Below are 21178 nucleotides of genomic sequence, written 5' to 3'. Positions count from 1 at the left end.
TTTCTTTCATAGATTTGTCATCAAGCATTTATTCAAATTTTTAGTCACATATGATTAAAATTATTTCTGTGAGTAAGCATGCTATAGGTAATATTTATATTAGTTATTTGTGATATATACGTTCTGCAGTTTTCACACAAGATTTCGGAAAATTAGAAATTACTGGGATTTCTTTAACATCGATTAAGAAGATGCAAGTTATAAAAATTACTCTTTTCATTTTTTCATTCTTGATCTGAGGTCGTTGACAACTGTTTAAAAAATTCACAGCTGCGGGAACGGGTCAAAATGTAAAATTATCTCTCTGGTTGGAAAGAACGTGTATACCTAACTAAAAATGTAACTGCAATACTTATGAACTAGGTTGCGACTCTCAAGTCACCATGCAATTGATTTTTTTAGCTGTTTACAAGAAGTACAGCTTCTTTTCCAGCAAGTTACTCGGTGCCTGGTGAAGGAACTGCGCCACCAAGAAGGACAATTTGTGTGCGTACTGGCATACCGCTGGTACACGGGTAGTACCAGACCAGTTGTAATATAAGTGGCACTGCTTGTACGACAGCATCTGCAAGTGGTCGATCTTCAAGCCAGACGTGTCGTAGATAACGTTGTACGCCGTCGGTGAAACCGTACCTTGACGGACTGACTGTGATACAAGGTAAAAATCGGTTCTGAAAAACAAAAGTGGAAATTTAAGGATCATCAAGCACTGTATCTAATGCAAATTAAAGTTCCAATTTTTTATGTGAACAATTTGTATCTATTTACCTTTCTGGTAGGGTGACGACGTCATCAACCACTGTACCTGGTCTTGGATTCTGACGGTGATCAAAGAAGCGAGTGTTGATTCGCTTGTTCACAATGAAGAATGTTAACAGTACATCCTGATCGATACCAGCTGACTTATAGATCTGATTTAATTTTTCAACAATGGACTTAACTTCGTGTTCGTACACATAGTGCAGCTGACCTTCACCAACACCATCTCTGTAGAAGATTATACGCTTGGGCAGCTCACCGAATTCTTTACGGTATTCGTTCAACGCCTTAACGGTATTGATGGGGAGATAATTGGAAATTTCCTCGCCGTGCGTATGCTGACTAACAGTTGAGAAGAACTTCGGCGTACCCTTGTTATCGTGATCTAACGTGGCCACCATGGCTCCAAAGGATTTTGACTTATCCTTTCCATCATGGCAAACGTCGAATCCAATGGTCATCAGGCCATTGAGGGGGATCTTGACCTTCCATGGGACACCACCCAGTTTGCAATTCATTTGAATGACAACCTTTGTAGCTACAGACATAAGCGTTCGAACATTACCACCCTTCGGTGTGATGGTTTTCTGTACCATGACTTGTGTGGGAATAGCACGGTCAACGCAACATTTCTTCTTGATGGCTGTATATCGATCGGCCTTGTTGTTGGTCACCACGCACATCACCAGCTGTGGATCCTTATTAAGTAGGTTGTCCAGGGTCCGCACATACGTGCCCGGGTTGTCGTCCGGAATTGTGACGACTTCGCAATTACTAATCTCAAAACGCATACCACGAGCTGCCTGGATCATGCATCCCAGGAAATCATTCGCCTCGCGTGACGCACGGTTCGGCACGATCAAATACCAACGTGTCAACCGTACCGTTGCAAACATAGGATTGTTACGGAAATGCGCAGTCCAATCTGCCTGTTCCCCAGCTTGTACACCACTGTCGAATAAAGAAAACATTGAAGTTAAAAAACAACAAATATGTATCAGAAAGGTTTTGCTACAAAAACACAACAATTAGCTAAACATGTAACATACTTTGCGGTGGTTGAGAAGAAGATCATTTCCTGTGGCAACAGTCGACCTGGAAGGTCAATCAGGCGTCTGTCCAGCTCCATCTGCCAGGTCTTGAACACTTCCATACTTTCGGGAGATGTTTGCAGCCGGCGGTTGAATGTTTCCAATCGTTCTATACGTCGATCCGGGTTCAGACGAGTGTGATCGGCCATAGCACGCATCATTCTGCAATAAGCAGGACCCTGTGTTATTGAATTGTGGTCAAGGATATATTAATATTTTTATGCATACCTGAAATCAGATCTCATTTGATCTGTCAATCCAGTCATTTGACAGAGTTCTGGGACAAGTGCCATAAGCTCACTGCCTCCAGCACGTAAATCACGTTTCTTGGCTCGTGACAGCAACATAGGCTGATGTGGATCGCGAATGCGGATGTTGTACTTTTGTTTGTAATACTCAATGAAGGATGTTTTGCCAGCCTTGGTATCAAACGTACTTTCTGGCGTAGTTTCAAATGTAACATCGTGAATAGTGTAGGTCTTGTTGTTGTAACCGGTCAACACAACGACACCAAGTACGGCGCGTTTAAACGAATCCTTGTAGTTACGGTCGTGTTTCTGGCAATCGCGCAGGATATCGTAGCAAGTCTGCATACGCATAGTTTTATGGGCAATTTCGCAACACACGAGAATATCTTGTTCATGCTGACGAATACTGGTAATGTAGCCTGGCCACAGTTCGATCTGATACTCACGAATGGCAATCTTTGCTGCCGCGTCGAACAAATTGCGACCAACCAGCTGAAGATTCAGCCCAGCCATAGCACGACGAAGGATCAAATTGAGTACTTGAATACCCGCTTCATTGGTCATATCAACGGAACCAGTGTGCACGATACGTAGATGATAGACGTCTCCAGTTCTTTCGTGCCTAGACTGCAATGTTAGCTGATCTGAACGCAACTTGTTGACCATGAACAGTTGCGTGCCATCGAACAAGAAACCGCCGAATATTTTCTTATGCTCATTGACCAACCCTTGCATAAGCCGCATACTTGCGCATTGCGGAGAGAAATCTAAGCGATACTGGTACAATGTCCACTCGATATGTTTCAACAGCTTGAAGTAGTTACTGTTGAGCTGGAGAGCCTGACCCGTGGTGCCGTGCTTTGATGGAGCATCCAGGGCGCGTGTACGGAGCGTATCTCCGGCACCACGGCGGGTACGTTTGCGTCGCTCATCACGTTCGGGCCGTTCACCGCGGTCCGATCGTTCACCACGATCACTTCCATTTCCGTTTCCGGAGGACCTTTCGCGGGCACCCGATGATGACTCCCGGTGATGATCCCTCGAGCGACCCTCATCCCGCGAACTATACGCTGGTCGGGACTGGAACATAGAGCATGGATTACGATACCTTTTGATGTCAACTGTGATCGAGGGAGGAAACTTACCACTGGACTTGCACGCCCTTCGTGAGGTGAACCCACTTCTGCATAACCACGGGCTCGCGAGCGCCCTTGAGAGTAACGATCAGACATTATGCTGAAAATATATCTTATTTTTAGTTCAATGCCGTTAAATAGGGTATTTGAGATGATGTAGATTAAATATTATTCGCACAAGCGATGCCAAATATGCAGACATGTGTGTATTTATACAGATCTCATGCACCTGTCATAAGACGAGTTTATACAATCCCATTGAATTCCACCACTTAATTGTATCTTGACAGATACGTATTTCGACCTCAACAGTAAGGCCGTCTTCAGTGTCTCGTACTTCGGTGAAATTTTTTGGGAAATGTATTTTTTTACCCTTTTGAGTTAGGAGTTCATATAGGGTAATTCGCTAAATGATGAACGGCTAATTTCTTCGCCTATTGTTGAACGCACGTGCATTTCTTATGGGAGTTCAACAATAGGCGACAAAATTAGCTGTTCAACATTTGGCGGTTTCCCCTAATTCTACAAAGTTGTAGAGAATTTAATTCTAAGCATTTTTGCTTAATTAACATTTATTTTATCTCATATAGGTGATGTTTTATGACAAAATTGCTAAATTTAGATAGGGTGGTCCCGAAAAAAATAGTTTTTAGCTTCTACTTTCATCAATTCAGAATATTTTCAAAAACTGTCTTTGCACCGCCTCACGGTCTTTGGATGGCGCATCTTTTGGCTTCATTTTCAAGCATACTATAAGCGTTTTTTCATGAAAAAGTGATATTTTTCTGAGCATTCTGCTGCAGCTAGTAGCAAATATTAGGAAAAATTTCAATCGTAATCTAAAAGTATACATGCAGGCCCATCAAATCCATGGTATTTCATTTGTCCATGTTTGTCCACTTTTGTTTGATAATCATATTGGTTTTTGTATGAAACCACCCTATCCTAAACCACCCACCCTTTTGTATCAAACAACCCTATCTTAATTTAGCAATTTTGTCATAAAACATTACCCATATGAGATAAAATAAATGTTCATTAAGCAAAAATGCTTACAATTAAATTCTCTACAACTTTGTAGAATTATATAAACTCCTATTTCAAAAGGGTAAAAAAATACATTTCCCAAAAAAATTCACCGAAGGGCCACCCTAATGACAGCCTACACCAAAAATAGATCTCTTCTTGCAGATCATTTCTTCTGAAGACGTCAAAACTCTAGCACCAATGGTTTTCGACTTATCGATTTATGTCGTGAAATTTGACGAATCCGACCATTGTGACATGATGTTTTCCCAAGCAACCAGAAGTTCAGATTTTACTTAAATTTATTCTTAACCGAACTAATTGGTTCACTATGGTTCACATCAAGTTCCAAGCATCCTTAACGAAACTTTAAAGTTCACTTTTACGCTCCAACCATACAAAAAATTACTTAAAATGAGAGCTGATTAAGCCAAAATAGCCCTTCTTATCCGAACTTCTGGTTGCTTGGGTTGGTCATCCGGAAGAAGCTCCATAACTCGAGTACGACGGTACGCCACATCATTCATATCATAAAAAAGCCAGATGAACAGCGTTCGTCCTTGAATCGTGTAAAATTTTAACCTCGTGTTACCACGAGTACAACATCATTCAATATAACACTTCTGATCCAGTTCAACAGTTTAATTTTTTTCCCGTAATGCTAACCCCAGAGAATGGTGTGCCTCGCCTAGATGGTCTAGGTGGAATTTTTCGATAAGCTACTAATATTTGACAATTTCCACCCATTTCGATTGGTTTGAAAATGTAAGAAAATTATCTTCTTCTTCTTCTTCTTCTTCTAACGGGTGGCCACTAAAAAAACGGGAATTTCAATACTTTTCTATGAGAACATTAATGCTTTTAGAGAAATATTTCCTTATGTGAATGAATCCTTAGAATATTCAGACAATTGTCGCCCACACACTTTTACTCCAACATGTTCAGTTGTTAAAAACCGTTAAACAAAAACTACTGCGGCGCGCATTGTACAATACTTTCAAGCGAGCAAATATCATGGTATAAAAATACACGTTGGGCAATTTTAAACGTGAACATGTTTCACCCCCTTCTGGAAAGAAGGGCTCCCGCTCCCATACAATTAAAAGTTAGCTCTTTCTGGCAAATGAATGTCTTTCGACTGCTTGATTTGCCCAATGCAAAAAGCGAGCTGAAATTTTCAGAGATTGACTTATACACCCAAATGTACAATACTGGTTGATGCTCCGTAGAATCCGACAATTTTTTTTCTCTCCATATAAGGCTGGGCCAGTCTAATCCACAGTCAAGCGAGCCCACATTGATTATTATCGAGAACTTATACTTACACTAACCCACCTGTTTATGCTACCATTATCATAAATTGGACAACGGACAATGGCTCCATAAACAAACATCCGGATTAAGTATACAATCCAGTGCGTATCTAGTGTTATAAATAGAAATCAAAATGAAAACATTTTGGAACAATCTCACCAAATCAAACCATTCCCTGATGGCGAAAGTGAGAAATCTTGGTAACTACGGAGGCAAATTCGTTCGAGCTTTGGCCATCGGAAATCAACCACTCGCACCATTCTGTGCCGTCGACATCGACAATCAGTCGTATTGGCGACAAGAATTCATTGAACGGCAATTCCAGAGTTTCCAAATGAACCGTAATTACAAGTTGTCACTGGCCTTACAGCACTTATACGTCCACGGAAAATAATCCGGAAAAAAACATGTAATCCAAACACGTCTATTCGCGTCAAGGCTTACTATGATTTTCTTTAGAATCTTTTTTTTTCAACTGAAGCCAATATTAACAAAAAATAATAGTTCAATCAAAGTTAATTGCCTATTTCCGGGGATTAAACCACCCGACTTGGACGTTAATTTACAATGTTACGAACCCAACAACAGACTGGTGCTTTAACCAACTAAGAGAAATGGATTGCGAGTGATTTGACTATGCGTCCAATTTGGGAATCTCGAGCTCGTCCAGTAGCCGCTAGGTTGCGAAGGCCGACGGAGGTCCTTCGTAGCTTAGTTGGTTAAAGCACCAGTCTAGCGTACTGTAGGGTCATGGGTTCGAGTCCCATCGAAGGGAAAAAGGTTACCTCCAATACATTTTCCAAATCAATATCTTTCACCTAACGTACATATTCACATATGAGTTTTCACAACATTGTAAAAAAAAATAATTTGTGCATTGGTTTTCGGATCGATAAAATATTTTTCATTGATACCATCAACATAGGTACTTAATATTGAAAAACAGAAATCAGTTTAAAATTTCAGTAGTTTTGATGATGTACGTTACTCAACTGATTCATCGCATAGCAAACCATGATTGTAGATTGTGCAAAAGTGTTTTATTGTATTTTGTGTATTAGATCAGAACAAGATATATGAATTTCTTCTTTTTCCATGTTGGTCTTTGGATAACGAAGGGGGTGGTAAATAAAAAATCAACGGATAAATTTAAAAACCCTGATTAATCCACCTAGCGGTGATGGTGCCTGTGGTGATCTACCACTGCATTGTCTCAAAGTATCTACCCGTCAAGGTAGATTAGGACGATGAAAACAGGCAGCTCATCGACAGGTAAATAATTATGAATATTTACCTCTCGATAGTTACCTGACTTTGTATATATATAGAATGTGAGTAGATAATAAAATTAGAGTTAAGGTAGAACCAAAGGCGTTTGGTAACTCTCCCAGATATCACATTCCCAGAGGACGACGACTTCACCTCATTGGTGGCAGCGGTGGGATGCGTTGGACATCAGAGGAGCATAAACGGAACAGGAAACGGAACTGAGGTTCGAAGAAGTCGGAAGTCGGCAGTGCCGATACGATAGAAGATGTGGTAAAAGTTGCACCCAGGTCCACGCATCGAATTGACAGCAGTTTGTAAAGGTAGGTATTCTTGGCAGGATGTAATGATCCTTCTCGAGATGAGGGCGTTATTGCAATCCTTTGATCACTGCCGGTCCTCGAGAGGTACCTTCATAGCGCAGGATTGCCAAAACACCATTATTTGCACACCGACACATCCTGCTGAAGAACAAGTTGTCTTAAAAAAAATGATAAAAATCATTTTTTTCCCTTTGGGGATGAGTAATGTGGTGATCTACCACTGCATTGTCTCAAAGTATCTACCCGTCAAGGTAGATTAGGACGATGAAAACAGGCAGCTCATCGACAGGTAAATAATTATGAATATTTACCTCTCGATAGTTACCTGACTTTGTATATATATAGAATGTAAGTAGATAATAAAATTAGAGTTAAGGTAGAACCAAAGGCGTTTGGTAACTCTCCCAGATATCACATTCCCAAAGGACGACGACTTCACCTCATGCCTTTCTCGTGCATTATAAAAATAGTATTTTGGCCATTACTCTTGAGCCCATAGTCCGATCTGGCTCATCAGTTTTCAATAGGAAACAATGGTAGAGTATCCTGCGTCGAATGCAACTTGTTGCGAGTAAATCGGTTAAGGATAAGTACCTGAAAAATGAGTGACATTTTTTTGGGTGGGTGCACACACACACACACACACACACACACACACACACACACACACACACACACACACACACACACACACACACACACACACACACACACACACACACACACAAAAACACACACACACACACACACACACACACACACACACACTGGGGCAGCAGGGACTTTGTCCAAGGGCTTGACGACCCCTCCCCATGGCCACTGCGAGTTAGACCGGGACCATCGTCCCTAATCCCTAATCCCAAGGCGTCAAGCGACCCGTGCCGAGGGGATGCATGGCCAGGGGGGTGAAATAATAAGCTAGGCCTTTAACGGAGCCTGTGGGGTACCTGGGCACCCTCCACAGTAATTGTCCCTTACCGCGTCATGCTGGGCTCTGGCGTGGTGGACCTCTTTTCCCGAGCAACTCGTGGGACGAAAATGGAAAACCAAGTCAATTCTTCAATTAGTGGTAGTAGTGTAGGCGACAACCCCTTCGCAAGAAGTGGGTTGTTCAGGTCTACGTCTAGAAGGCCAGAGGCAATAGTCGGCAGCTCAGTGCGCAGCGCCAGCGTGGGTCACGGTAGGGGTTATTGACGGACCATGGCGATGAACCGCAAACGCGATGGGCTTTCGGCCTTCGAGGTGGCGACGGAACAGCTGGACGCCATCATCGACTTTGCGTCATCGAAGCATAATATCATATATTTATTTATTTATTTATCATATATTTATTTATTTATCTACATAATCTTTATAATCGCATAAATAACCACATAACAGTTTTCAAAGCTTACGCAACTATGTACTATTTTCTAACACAATAAAATAAGTAATTTCATACCAAAGTACTATTGGGAATTGAAGTGAATGCTCAAATTTCGTTTGAAAGAGACAAATGTCGTTTCGCTTCTATGATTACGAGGTAATTCGTTCCAAATTTTGACAGCACGGGCACGAAAAGAATCTCTCAAATTATTAGAAAGGGCTCTTGGAACAATAAGTAGTAATGCTCGAGAAGAGCGGGCAACCTTGAAGAAGTTTCGGAGGTAAATTGGGGGGTCATTTATAATTTTATATGTTTGGATGCATGTTCTTAGCTTAAGATGAACCAAACGCAACGAGACACACTACTCTATCCTTCTTCAGCGCCGCCGCAGATGAAGCGTGTGGATGCGCACTGAATGGACCTCCACCAAAGCCGTTGTCGAAGCAGAGTCTCGCACGTCAACTGCAGTGTTTCGGCTTTTGAGACTGCCGAGCGCACCAGGACTTGCTGCTCTATTCGAATCAACAGCACCGATTCGGACGTGTGAATGCACTGAGCAAAACGAACCGGTGGATAAATAATATTACTAACGACTGAGTGACTCGATCACGGGCGTGAGTGTGAAAGTATAACACCTTCTAGTACCACTAATAACTTTGTTGTTTTCAGTACTTTCTTCGTTTCTGGGCTGGATTTCGTAGTGAAGAAAACAATTTAGAATCACTTTTGCACTTCAGCACGCTTGAAAAAAAGCTAAGCCAACAGTTGTGTTCCGTTTAGCAGGAAATGTTCTAGGGTTCACCAGGCACAAACTGACCGATTGAACGGGAAAACTCGCAAAAAAAACCAAAATAAGATCACCACAAGATTTGCTGCGAATGAGTTAGACCGTTACGTTACATCCCAAGCAAGGACCTCAAGAGGAGCTTGCAGAAACTTCGAAAATCGATGCTGGACGCCAAGCTGGAGAGGGCGGTCGGGACGGCCAAGTGTAAACCCGTGAAATCGGTGGAGTCGAGGTCTACCCAGACTGAGGCCCAAGGATTCGCGGACTCGGGCAAGGTCGAATCGACCGAAGGCGTGCCAGCGAAGACGGTGGTACCAAAGTCTACCCAGACTGATGCTCAAGTATTTGCGGGTACGTCGGGGGTGACTGCTCCAACGGAGCAGACACAAAAACGGGGGAGACAGTCTCCAGGGGATGAGCTCCCTGGGGGCCGTTCCAAAACGCAGAGGGTTACTACCCCGAACAAGGGTAGTGGGGCTGGGAAACTGAACCCCGGCCAGGTACCTCCAAAACCGGGGAAGGAAGGACCTGGAAAGGTCCGTCCACTCAGGAAAGACGGTGGTGGTAAGTGGTTATGGCAGGCTGAAAGTTCTTAGCCGCACCAGACCAGGGAAATAGAGGGGGATGACGCCTCCTGAACCCTGGTCAAGAACAAAAGGAAACCGAAGACGTCAAGGGCCGAAAAGAAGGCCCAGGCGAATGAGGGTAGCAAGAAGTCTGGGGTAGGCGCCAATCGCTCCAGGGGCGATGCCCTAGTCATCACGGCGGACGAGGCTAAGTACTCGGACGTTTTGAAGGCGATGAGGAGTAACGTCAAGCTCGATGAACTCGGCGCCGACGTACGTCGAATAAGACGTACCCGGATGGGCGAGATGATCTTCGAGCTGAAGCGGGGCGTCTCGCAAAAGGGCGCCGCCTACAAGAAGTTGGCGGAGGAAGTTCTAGGCGAGACGGTCAAGGTGAGGGCACTCACTACGGAGGTGAATCTAAGGGTTAAAGACCTGGACGAGTCGAAGAGCTCGTCACGGCCCTGCGGCGACAGTGTGAAGTGGAGACGCCCACCGCAGCCGTTCAGCTACGGAAAGGTCCGGCAGGGACGCAGGTAGCATTGGTTCGGCTATCTGCAGCGGACGCCTCCAAGGTAGTCAAGTAAGGGAGCGTCAAGGTGGGATGATCGGTATGCCCTGTGGGCATATACGAGCAACCCGAAGTTTGCTTCAAGTGCCTGGAACCGGGGCACAAGCAATGGGACAGCAAAGGCCCTGACAGAAGCAATCTCTGCCGACGCTGCGGATTGGAGGGACATAAGGCACAATGCTGCACGAACCCTCCCAATTGTTTGATTTGTTCCAGCAAAGCTATGAACAGCAAGCACCCCATGGGGGGTTCGATGTGCCCGGCGTTTAAGCGTGTTGCAAAATCACAGTGCAGGTAACGCAGCTGGCTTGCTCGGCCTCGCCCGAGTGTTTGGTGTGCGCAGGTTTAGAGGAAACGGCGGAACACGTGTTGTTCGTGTGCTCATGTTTTCGCGCAATGCGTGACCACATGCTTGCCACATGTGGTCTGGACACTACCCCGGACAACCTAGTTCGGAGGATGTGTAAAGATGAAATTGGCTGGAACGCCGTTTTATCGGCTATCGCCCAAATCGCCTCGGAGCTACACAGAAGGTGGCGCTTGGACTCAAGGATGGCTAGTTCAGGCGCAAATAAGAGGTGGTACAAGGGATCGGAGTCGGCTTCATGGGTCATACCGGTGGTCATGCTCTGTGGTCGAACTCGATCCTTTTATCGAACAAGTGGCCGCGCGAAGAACAACATGGTATCGTCGCTTTCGTGGCGTCGGTCAACCGGGCGGGTTCCGAGCCCGAGGACGGAAAGGGGTCCTCGTCGAGGCTGGGGCAGGCGTAGGCACCGCGCCGGCAAGTCCCTCTGTGTGATGGCGAATAGGCCCTATCGCAGAAAGGTCAATTTGGGGTGCACGCGGCATCATCATTCTTGATACCAGTCGTGCAGAGGGAAGCAGGCGCGAAGTCGACCCTTCCCACCTTCCGAGGACATAGGGCGTGGTAAGGTCACCTGGAAGCCGGCAACGTGCTGGCACGATACCATGGTGTTCTTCTAAAAAAGCGAGTTACGATGTTCGGTGCTGCAAGGTCACGCAGCTAACCTCGAAGGTGCGTTGTGCACTGGCCCCCCTTTGAAGCATTACTTTCTGGTTGTACCGAAATGACTATGGGCTTGGCGGTAATGGAAACGGTTTAGCGGGTCGGGGATGTAGTCCTGCCTCCCTCGGTGATCCCTAACCCCGCACTTCCTGGTCAACCCAGGATGTCTGTTGAGCAGATTCCCCCTCCATTGCTTAGGAAGAAAAAAAACACGCACACACACACACAGTCAGTTTTCTTAAAGAATTTTCTGGGAAAGTTCAATATTTTATTTATTTTTCCAATCGAATTTTGAATTCACGCCTAAAATAATAAATTAAAGCTACACAAAATCGAGGGGGCGATGACAGAAGAAGAACATAATATTTGTTCCGCCCTTATTTGATTGTTTCAAGTGCTCATTTTTCCCCACTTGAGATAAATTATTATTAAAATCTTTATTAAAGAGGTTTTTAGCCCAAGGCTAGTTCACCTCCGTTGAGATAAATTATTCAAATCTAATTCATTATGTTCGACCATTTCACTGTAAATAGTAGTGGAAAGTACCCTAAAACATTTTTCGAAGACTTATAAAATGAGTAGTTGGTCAAGATTTCCATTTAAAAATATTTATGTTTTCAAAAACTTTATTTACTAATGCTGATAATGCAAGTTTTTTTTCGCTAATTCATCTGTTTTTCACATTCATTTTATTTTTATAATATTTTTTAGTGTCAATCAAGTCGTTTGTTGGACTTAGTTTAACAGTGTTTGGGAATTTTTTAGAGAGAAAAAAAGGCATAATAGCGATAAAATTCAGGATTGCTCATCTTGCCCCGGGTGGCGATCGTGCCCCATCCTCCCCTACATTTTCTAAATACTTCGGTGGATCAGCTAGTCATCCATATGAACGGCGTTAGTGATAACGCTATTTACTGTCACGAACTTTGTAGTAGACGCACGGATCGTAACTGGATCACTTGAGTCCAACTCGCTGCAGCTCTACATCCAGTAACAAAAGCCACACGCAGTTTGCTTCAATCCGTAGTGTGCTTCCAGTAGCCGACATACCTTTCGCGGAGATTTGTTGTTAACTCACCATCACCCTCACTCTCTGAATAAATGCTCCCCACGCATCCATTTGAATCAAAAGATCCATTTGCACTGTCATTGTGAAATTTTTTTAACGAATACTTGCATATTTGACTACATGCGAATACGTTTCAGTGTAATCCTCAAACCTTTCACTTGAGAGAAACCTTAGATGACTTTTAGCCTTGCGAGCAAAGGCGTAGAATTGGCAACCCAGAGATAGCAAGTTCGATAGGGCTTGGGGGTTTTTGGGTGGAAAATATTCTCGGCTCATCATGCAACTGACAGACATAGAAAAGCTTTCAATTATTATTTGTGAAATTGCTAATAGAACACTAAGTTGAAAAGCAGGGCAAGTTCCAGTTTCAATGTAGAGCCATTGAAGATAAAGATAATCAATTCAATTGGCGCTTTGATGTTACATGAAGAAGAAGGAGCAGAAAGATGATAATCGAAAAAATATCCGCGGGAAACCATACGATGAAGTTTTTAAAACTCTTCCCAAAAATTCTAGAAGCAATTTAATTAAAAACGGTAAGCAGTACGGGGTTGGACTTTTCTTCTACTCAGTGCCGTAGCGTAAGGTTGGCCGGGTTGGCCCCCGCCAATGGCGCTAGCCCTCAAGGGGCGCCGAAATCAAGAATTGTTTTAGTTTAAGAACCAATTACTTACGAGAACCGACTACAAAATACAAAGGTTTATAGTGACAATATTTTGAGTAATTTAGAGCAAACAAGGAATATTTCTTTAATTTTAAATCATTATATTAGATGATTTGGTTTATTTCGGATCCTCTAAGACCTCCGAACCCAGAAACAAAGGGCCAAGAAAAAGTCTAAAAATCTCATATTAGAAAAGTTATTTGAAATTTGTGAATTATTGATGTTTGATTGTTTCCGACGTTGTCTTGTGCACTCGGTTTCACAAAAGCTCAATGATAGCCAATTTCCCCGAAATTGCCAGCGTTTAGAGCACCTCTACGGGAGTCTTCATAGTTATTCTTATTGAATGGAGGACGAAAAGATATACCATAGTCTCTTACTTCTCGTGTATACACGGATGAGACAGTGTGCCATGAGCTACAAAAGCTCACGAAGCATCGGTTCTGTGCGACGAGAGAAGGTAGCGCGCATAGAATAACTGAGTGAGCGTGTCTCAATGTACGTCTCATGAGACTCATCTCATGCACTAGGAATGTATAGCTGGCGTTACTTATATTATTGAATGAAAATTTCCCGCCCGAGTTGTTTTATGCACCTCCGCTGTTGTTTGAAAAGGTTTGCAAAGGCAAGCAGCGCATGAGCTGATCGAATTGAGATGTCTTAAAGTGACTCACCAATGTTAATGTGAGGTACACAAGCTTCGTGAGATTCTCGTGCGCTGAATTTTATGTGCGCGTAGCAGTCGTTGCTCAATCTCATCCTTTTCTGTACGCATGCATGATGCCTTGAGGTATGAGCTCGGTCGTGGGTCGTGGGTTTAATTCCAGGCTCGTCTCTTGCCTACTTTCTATATCTATTTTAATTCTTTCTGTGTTTCACGTTCTACCAAAACGATTTCTACTGTTATAGCCTTCCACACAAACCCAAAACTTTTGTGGCATCTAAGAGAGGTCGTAGAGTTCTCTGTATCTTTCTTAGGTAGGTGTCCAACAAACCATCCTTCCCCTTCCTCAGCATTCACAAGGACGGATCTCGACTATAGAAGAGTGCATTGCTTCCATCTAAGAGATAGTGATTAGTCCCAAATCGATATCTGTGGAAACGGATGAAAGTGATGCTACTTTCATACAATAGTCTAGGCTTGTACCACCTACGAATTTGTGCGAATTGCTCAGTGCTAATGCTAATGCATGATGCCTTGAGATCGATACTTGCGGTTGATTTTCAGGTGGAACTCCTTGAAGAATATTTTGAACGATTAATAAAGATCCTTCTGAGGGATTCTTGGAAGACCTCCCCCTTGGAATAACTACACTACTAAAAATCCACACATATTTATTGGCAAAAATCCATAATTTAACTTATGATGTATATCAGCGCACACATAAACATTCTCTACGCGAACTACTAATAAAATATGTATCCAATTAAACTTTATGTGTGGTCTCGAATTAGCAATTATTTAATTTATGTGTGGTTCTATCATCGATCCTCATTGTAGCTGATTAGCATCATGAGGGTTCGATGTTTTTTTCTACAAATGTAGCAAATTGCGGTTCCAAAGATTTAACAGTTTGGTGTGATAAATGATGATTGATAATCAAGAGGAATCGATCAATAAAGTTACGCCCTTATGATTCAAAGCGCATATAGTTCGGGAACGATCTTTATGGCCGCATTTGACCCGGAAGTAATAATGTACCTTGCTAAAATGACTGCTTTGTTTATCATTTTTCAAGGTTCTCGTAGATTAGCAAAAAAAATTTCGCTATACGAACATCACGTGCTATCAAAACATTCATCGCCTTACTTCACCACGTGGCCCCCATGCTTCCTATTTCGATTCCGATGTAGGATTTTTCTTGGTCCGAATAGCTCCGATAGCGATTTTGACTTTCGATCGATCCATTTCAGAGTTTTGTACAATTTTGTCACACGCTTAAAATCAATAACACAGAGATGTGTTTGCATCACACAAAACGGACCTTATGCGGAACATCCCCTAGATGAGCGATAGTTACACAGTCTCAAAAATAGCTCGTGTGGTTTTATTGAAGCTTGGATTTCAATATTTTCAACAGTATTTGGTTCCTCATGAAACAAGGAATCTGTACAAACGTTTACATGTTGAAAAGGACTGTTATCACGACCGTACGAGGCATTTTTGTGCCTGTGTAACTGTCGCTCATCTAGGGGATGTTTCACATTAGGTCCGTTTTGTGTGATGCAAACACATCTCTGTGTTATTGATTTTAAGCGTGCATGATCTTCAAATCTCTCTTCTCAGTGATGTTCTTTAACAGTCGTTATGGACAGTATGAGCTGAAAGGAATAATGAGTAAAGAACTTTCAGGAATTTTATTAATCTGGATGTTTTTACAGATTCTATACGAAGATCGAGAAATGGCCACGGCTCTGCAAGATCCCATATGAATTTTGAATATTTTTGAAAATATTTTGAAAATATTAAAGAAATAAAAATCGATAAATTTCAAAACTTTTTAGGAGCATACCGACGAATACTGCTTACTATTTGCAGCATCTTCCAAACACTTAACTTTTTAATCTTACCTTTCCATGTTAAATATTGCACATTTTTTTCCTTAGTAAGTGAGCTGCCGCGATTCGCATAAGAGTCCCATGTCGATTTTAGACGATTTTGATTTTCTTTCAGAAATAAGCTGTAAGAAAAACTGGTAAAATAATAGGTTTTGTTCTAGAAATTTGAAAATCAAAACCCACTTGTGTTGTCCCGTCTTGCTATTTATTCGCATAACAGTCACATTCCAGATTTTTATACACTCTCGCACAAAACATCAATGTCATTATAGTCCATTTAATTGTTCCATAGCAATGTATACAAATAAATAATATTATGCCAATTTTCAGAAAGATTGCTCGTTCTATCGATTTATTAGATTTTATTTTATTTCTCAAGTTGAAAAAAAAACTGACATGTAACGCTTATGCGAATAGGGGCGCCCAAAAGAGAGTTCGAAAGGGCGCCGGGAACCCACGCTACGGCTCTAACTGTAGAATAAACACAATATTACTATTCGAAATTTTATTTTGTGATATTACACTTAATCTTAATACACAGTATAAGAAAAGGCCAACACCGTACTGATTGTCGTTTTTAATTAAATCGCTTCTAGAACTTTTAAGAAGAGTTTTTAAAACTTCTTCGAATGGTTTCCCGGGGAGATTTTTTCGATTATCATTTTTCTGCTTCTTCTTCTTCATGCAACATCAAAGCGCCAATTATGTCCTATTACAGCCAAGTTCAGTTACTCCTTGCTGCACGGAAACTTTAATGGCCATTCGCCTACAACATCCGACAATGCCACAAGATCGTGAGATCATTTAGTTTTTCTTTGCAATGCAAGATGTCTGCTAGTTCAATAATTCCAATTTGTAATAGCCAGCCTTTTCTTGACCTGTCGGTCCCACATTATATTAAGACTAAAAGTAGCCTGTTGATGCAACAACAATACATAAAGATAAAGATCATTTGGCTGTTACTGAACTTTGCAGGACAACACATCAGAAACGGACAACGTGCACGAATTTTCACCAATTTTAGTTTCACGTACCAAAATTCACATAAATTATATGTTCAACAATATAATTCGCTTGAGCAACGTAGTAGACCGGTGTTCATTACGCGCTTTATTTTACAATATTAAAAATAATGTAAAAGTAAATGGAAGAATAATAGTCTTTTAACTGTATTTTTTGTTTTAAATAATAATACGTATTTCGACCTTAACAGTATGGTCGTCATCAGTGTCTCGTACTTGACACTGAAGACGACCTTACTGTTGAGGTCGAAATACGTAACTGTCAAAGTACAATCAGAGGTGGAATTAAATGGGATTGTACAAACTCATCTTATGCCAAGTGAAGACATTCCACTAAAAAGCTCAAAATAATTTTCTTAAACTTTTTATAGAAGACCCGGAGACCTATTATTTATTGTTTTTTTGATGTCTAAAATAACTAGTTCAATAAAATTCTATCTAAATCAAGGATACAGTGATATCCTGATTTCATCACCCCCTGGTGAATCCCAAATATGAATCAGTTTCTGACTAGAAAAGACACGATACGTGAACGGATTATTAACTAATCACAGGCGGAGAAAGTTGTCCAATAAAAACCATTGTTGTTTGCGGTATTACAAAATTACAAAAAACAACTAAAATTTTCACAACATTTTGGGGTGACAAAATCGGGTCAATACTATTATTTGAAAACTATTTTTTAGTTTCTATAAAAAAATTGAGAAAATATCAAGCGAGATTAGCAAATTGCAGAATGCATCAACAAAGTTTCATACGTCCAAGCTCAGATTAGAATCATTCACACCATTTACACAATTAGGCGCCCAAGATCTAAGCCCGAAGTATGAAATTTTATGTTGATTCGTTCGAGCAGTTCAATTGTGTGCATTAGAAGGTAGCTTCCAATGAGACTAACAAAATGTTTTATCTTTCCCGATGTGCACATACCCCTAAAAAATAGCTCACAAGCATATTTCGCATGGGTATCTACTAATTTTTGTAACAATCAATGTTGTGCAGGTAAGCACTGCTATATTGGACTTCCATCCCTCGCACACATAGATATGAAGCGCGGAACCGGTAAAAAAAAGATGTATACGTAATGGCATTGGAGCAAAGGCGAACAGAGGAAGAAAATGAAAAATAAGTGGTCAAATCTTTAAGAGTATTTTCTAATTCTTTTAAGGAACTATTAATAAGCATCATAGCGCTTCAAACTACACCTCTATACTAAAAAACACAATTTCAAATTTGTGAAATTGTTTTGGAGGGTGAAGACTTCCAAAATGAACAATGTTTAATATGATTTCCTTAATTAATAATGAACATACTAATAAATTCCTCGTCCAGACAAATGATGTAAACCACATGATAACGTATAACTAATTGTGTGCATTTATGCACAGAGGCAACAATATTCAACCTAAAAGTGATGAGACCCGATAGGGTATCTTTAGTAATGTTACAGTTCTAGTTATAATTTTTCCTCGCATTACAGATTTTACAACTGACATAGATAAGGAACGGGAAATTCATCTTCAGTAGCAGTTTCAAACTGCACATATTTTTTGGAAAATGGAAAACGAAATTATAATCTTCCGAGGCAAATTAAAATGCTGTGAAATGAAACTCGAGTAAATTCTGTTGCAAGATCGTATCAGTTTTCTAACCCCCATACAGTTTATAACTCTACTAAAGATGTCCTTAGGTGTATATTTATATTCACCAGTCACCCTGATAAACCTCTGCTTCTATATTTACTTCTTCTTTGACCTGATGTGAACTTAACTAACAAGTCCACGTATAGTTGATAAATTACAATAACAATCTATTAAAACATTGTTGCATCAATCCACATCACCAACTATTGGGGCTATTCGACCTCATATATTGGGTCCTAACTGAGCACTGTTGGCACTATTATTGTTTTGATCAATACATCAATCTGTCCAACATTTTCTATTTTTTTTCCACTGTGCGCCGGTCCATCATCAAACAGCGGCGTCATTTTGCAAAACTTTCCAAGCACTCCGCAAACACATTTCCCACCCGAAAGTCGGCTTTCTTCGTATAGCCACTTACCCGAGGTCACTTCTAGCAGCACTTTTTCGGATATTTGAGTCGCTTTGTGGGCGAAAAAATCAGTTTTTGAAAACTTTGTCAAGTGTTTAAAAAATGTGCTCTATGGCGAGCACAGCGAGAAGTGTGAAAACACGTCCGGCTTGTCTGAGCTGGGTTATGAGAATGAAGAGTGAGAAACTGTGAGGTGAGCTGAAATGATGCTAAACCGCGCGGTCGCGTTGAGGGTTCAGGCAGAGGAGGCTATATAGGCTAGCCCGCTCACACATATTGGACTCTGCTACCCTATATGTCGAAAGTGTTAGTTATGTGTAGGCTATCTCACTCGTTTCATACTTCAAGTGAGAAAAATAAGCGGTGGGAATTTTACATTCACTATTCACCGGTTCACGACTCATCATAGTGACCGGAGAGTTGTGAACCTGTGAGTGGTGAATGTGAGATGAGGTAAATAAATTACCGGTTTTATTCTGTAGTATTCGCCTATAATATCATATAAGTCCCATAAGAATAGAAAATTCATAAAATATGAGACTGAAACGCGATCATGGGCAGGTACCATAGAAGCAAAACGGTTATCAAGATTTGAATGTGTAGTTCCAATTGGCGGTTTGATATTGCATGATGAAGAAGAAGCTGAAAGCATAGACAAACAGACATAACAGTAATCCAATCTCCATCGTTCACTGATCACAATTTAAATAATCATTAGTTGGCTAATCGATTTGCTCGAGTTTGTCATTTGCTCACTACCGCCATCTGGTTTGTGATTTGCCCAACTAAATGAAAGATGCGTGATTGTTCAATGTGTTATGTCTGTTTGTCTGTGCTATGGGTCCCCGGGCCTTCTATCGCAAAATCGTCTTGGAAGTGAATATATAGCCTTTTAGATGCACCTTGGTCCGGAGACGGGCTGAAAGTCTCCCTAATAAAGACAATAAAAAACCCAGATTATTCCACCTAGCGATGACGATGCCTTTCTCGATTCAACCGTTTGGTTTCGCCTTAGTGTGATACACATCATAAATAATTGCCTACATTACGGATCTTGCAAACGCTGTATCGCGAATCAACCAACCAACCTTATAACCAACACACCCACTTCTTCATAACTTTTGAACGCAATGGCCGATCGTGATCTTGAACTTTGTTGTACGAGAAAGGCAAAAAAGATGCACTGGTGTACGAGAAAGGCAAAAATTCTAAAAGCAATTTGTATAAAAAGGGACAGTAATTTGGGATTGAACTTTTTTTTTTTACTCAATTCGTTTATTTAAAGGCTCACTCGCCGTACCCAGCTTTACAGAGCCAAAATCCTTGAGAAATTTACCATTTTCTGGTATATCCCGTCCCGCTTTTATTTTTCATGAACGTAATTTTTTCTTTTCGCACATTAGAAATTCTATCATTCTGAACCGTGTTTGAGGAACACTGGCTACTACAAACTTTTTTGGTTTCACTTTCAAATTGAACTTTTCTTATACTATCAAAACGGAAGCATGTTCATATCAAAATTTAGAAGCTCTAGGGATTCTTTCACAAATTACGTAACGCTGAAGGGAGGGGGAGGGGGTCAAGCCGAGTGTTACGGTCCATACAAACATATTAAACCTTCCATACAAAAAATGCTACGTGGGGGAGGGTGAGGATCCAAAATCATCAAATTTAGCGTTACGTAATTTTAGAAAGAACCCTAGTCGATTTTATTGAAATGCACAAAGAAACAACAGGTCTTCTTCAAATGATGCATGCATTGCTTTGTTAATGAACTATACTGCTTGTAATCGCATAATGTGAATAGGAATTCCAGCAAAGATAGGACAAATATGCCATTACAGGCAGTATAGCAATTATCACTGAAAATCACCTAAATAAAGATTAAAATGTTGATTTATCACACACACTTAATTTTTTTTACCGGGATCTCAGCAAAATATTGAACTTTTACCGAGAATCGCACAGCCGTGCCCCAGCAAACATGTTTTTGCCGAGATTTCTGTCAAAATTGCTGATAATCAGCAAATAATTTGCCGAAAATCAGCTAACAAACGCTATTTTTGCCGGAATATCAGTTATTTATTTTGCTGGCGCACGGCTGTGCGGTTTTTTGCCGAGCTGCAGAAATAAAAACTGAGTGTGCACGATGGTACGTTTTTCTCATTTGTATGTGTTTTGGACAGTTATTACTCCAGAGTTTTACTAAAAAAACCCTGATTAATCCACCTAGTTGGTAAGATAAGCCACAAAAGCAATTCAGCGAAACGGCGACGGAAACGGAAAATCTGACAGAAAATATATGGGCACGTGTAAAGGCCCCCAC

The 21178-nt window shown here is 41.3% G+C and overlaps 1 protein-coding gene across 1 annotated transcript; it reads right to left on the bottom strand.

Annotated features, from left to right (window-relative positions):
* On the bottom strand, nt 1-19034 carry LOC134213858 (protein aubergine-like). The gene is made up of 6 exons (XM_062693278.1): nt 18862-19034; nt 3244-3334; nt 2079-3178; nt 1809-2012; nt 769-1710; nt 1-671 (listed from the first exon to the last, which is right to left on the bottom strand). Exons 2-6 carry the CDS (start codon nt 3328-3330, stop codon nt 407-409), a joined length of 2598 nt encoding a protein of 865 aa, XP_062549262.1. The 5' UTR covers nt 3331-3334; nt 18862-19034; the 3' UTR covers nt 1-406.
* Between the last annotated feature and the right edge of the window lie 2144 nt (nt 19035-21178).

This window comes from Armigeres subalbatus, chromosome 2 (genome assembly GCF_024139115.2).
Source record: "Armigeres subalbatus isolate Guangzhou_Male chromosome 2, GZ_Asu_2, whole genome shotgun sequence".
Lineage (NCBI taxonomy): Eukaryota > Metazoa > Arthropoda > Insecta > Diptera > Culicidae > Armigeres > Armigeres subalbatus.
Note: the sequence above shows the minus strand (reverse complement) of the source record. Positions and strands in the feature narration are given on the sequence as shown.

Bases quoted from the DNA above. Each gene is read 5' to 3' on its own strand.
- LOC134213858 (XM_062693278.1), bottom strand. From the start codon at position 3,330: ATGTCTGATCGTTACTCTCAAGGGCGCTCGCGAGCCCGTGGTTATGCA. The intron at 3,179-3,243 runs GTAAGTTTCCTC...TCTATGTTCCAG, and splicing joins AAGGGCGTGCAAGTCCAGTG to TCCCGACCAGCGTATAGTTC. The intron at 672-768 runs GTAAATAGATAC...TTTGTTTTTCAG, and splicing joins GTCGTCACCCTACCAGAAAG to AACCGATTTTTACCTTGTAT.